The 2,096-nt window shown below is 39.0% G+C and overlaps 1 protein-coding gene across 1 annotated transcript; it reads right to left on the minus strand.

The window, feature by feature from the left end:
- Window positions 1-608: 608 nt before the first annotated feature.
- On the minus strand, window positions 609-1,570 carry LOC110036703. Its single transcript, XM_020741212.1, has 2 exons — window positions 838-1,570; window positions 609-781 (listed from the first exon to the last, which is right to left on the minus strand). Exons 1-2 carry the CDS (start codon window positions 1,568-1,570, stop codon window positions 609-611), a joined length of 906 nt encoding a protein of 301 aa, XP_020596871.1.
- Between the last annotated feature and the right edge of the window lie 526 nt (window positions 1,571-2,096).

Genomic DNA, 2,096 nt, shown 5'->3' on the forward strand with positions numbered 1-2,096 from the left:
TTTTGACTATGATTCAGCAAGGCTTCATCAAGCATTCTGGACAAATAATCAATTGCAAGTATAAAGATGGTGGGTGATAGTGGATCCCCTTGCTTTAAACCTCTTGTAGCAGTCAAAGAGCCCCTCCCTTGCCCATTTATCAGGATGGAATGTTCATTGTTGTGCAGCCACCTCCTGATTAGGTGGCAGAAACCAGTGTTAAATTTTCTAACACTTAGAACCTCCAAAATGAAATCCCAGCTTTTGGTTTCATAAGCTTTCCTTAAGTCTAGATTATAAACCATATTACCCCCTCTACAAGTTTTATTCAAGTCCTGTAGAAGTTCTTGGGCCAGAAGAGTATTATCAATAATGGACCTTCCTTTCACAAAGGCAGTTTGATTGGGTTTAATTATAGAGTCCAAGTAAGGTTGTAGCCTGTTCATAATGATTTTACTGATGATTTTGCTAATAACAGTGGTCAAACAGATGGGTCTGAAATGATTCCAATTTTTCTTTATTTCAGATTTAGGGATCAATAAAGTGGTGGAGGAGCAAAAGTACTTTGGAAGATTGTTGCCTTGGAAGAAGCTTGTAACAACAGCAATAACATTAGTCATAATAATTTCTCAAGACTTCTTGTAGAATTCAGCAGTAAATCCATCAGGGCTAGTAGATTTACTGTTATCTATGGAATTGATTGCATTCCATATTTCCTTTTCAGTGGGGATGTCAGTAAGCTTGAGACCAGCAGTGTAGTTCAGTTCTGCCATGAAGTGTGCCTTCTCGTGCCGAAGTGTGCCTTCTCAATGTGGGGTCTGAAGTTATGTTCCTGGTTGAGTAATTCTTTGTAATTACTTATAACATCATTTGTTATATCGTTGTTGTTATGTAACCACTGGCCATTGGCATTTTGTATATCTTGGATGGTATTGCATTTTCTTTTATATTTGATATAGGCATGAAAGAATCTGGTGTTTCTATCCCCATCAGTGAAAATATTCATGGTTGCCTTCTGTTTAAGAAATTTTTCCTGGTAATCGATGACACTGAGGAGGTTGTTCTGAGCAATCAGCAGCTTTTTCTCCTCCTCAATACCAAGCTGTCCCCCATTCTCCAAAGCTTTAACTTCATCTTCAGCCTTCTGGACTGTGGCATTAACATTTCCAAAAGTGTTCCAGCTCCAACCTCTGAGGGCTTTAGCAATCTTGATTTGCAGTAAGCTTAGCTGGACTAAGGGGTCAGGGTGAGAGACCCCTTTCCATAGGTCAACAATGTAATTACTATATGAAGGATGTGCAGCCCACATGTTGAGATATCTAAAGGGGAGGGGGGAGCTATAGTTATCAGTTGAGGTGATGCTTATAAGAATAGGCCTATGATCTGAGCCAGCAAGGCTAAGGTGAGTAACAAAGGTGAGGAGGAAGTGATTGAACCATGCATCATTAACCAACATTCTATTTGGAGTTCTACCTCCAGATTTTTCAAAGGTAGAAATGATACAATTGAAATCACCCCCCACCAACCATGGCGAGTTCACCTGTTGGCTGATGTGAATCAACCTATTCCACAGCTTATTTCTAGCATCCATTGTACATCCAGCATAAGTAAAGGTAGCTTCACCTTTATGTCCATTCATATTGAATGAGAGGTGGACAAATTGTGGATGATCAATTAGAATATCAAAATTTGTTTCTCTTCTGCAAAAAATCCAAATTTTATTATTAGTGTTCCCAAAATGAGTGATACCAGCAAATTTTTTAATCAGGTTTTGAGGATTCTTGTGAACCATGGGTTCAAGAATAACAATGCACCACAGTTTGTATTTATAATTCAGGTATAAATCTCTTTTAAGGGATAGAGGGTTAGCCATCCCCCTTATATTCCAGTAAAGTAGATTAATCACGGAGTGGAGGATGTGGGGAAGGCTGGGATCTAGATCTGGTTCTTCCTCTAAGGAGTGGATACCCATTCCTAGTTCTATCAGCCTTCATAGGTTGTACTCCTGCTTGTAAGTTTTTCACTTCTGTCCCTTGTTTTCTCCTTTTCCTTACTGTTTTAATTTGTCAATCCTCCTCAATGGTTTGTTTCAGTTCATTAATGCTTGGTTGCTTTGG

Source organism: Phalaenopsis equestris, unplaced genomic scaffold, assembly GCF_001263595.1.
Source record: "Phalaenopsis equestris unplaced genomic scaffold, ASM126359v1 Scaffold209888, whole genome shotgun sequence".
Classification (NCBI taxonomy): Eukaryota; Viridiplantae; Streptophyta; class Magnoliopsida; order Asparagales; family Orchidaceae; genus Phalaenopsis; species Phalaenopsis equestris.

Bases quoted from the DNA above. Each gene is read 5' to 3' on its own strand.
- LOC110036703 (XM_020741212.1), bottom strand. From the start codon at position 1,570: ATGGATGCTAGAAATAAGCTGTGGAATAGGTTGATTCACATCAGCCAA. The intron at 782-837 runs GTAATTACAAAG...CACATTGAGAAG, and splicing joins TATAACAAATGATGTTATAA to GCACACTTCGGCACGAGAAG.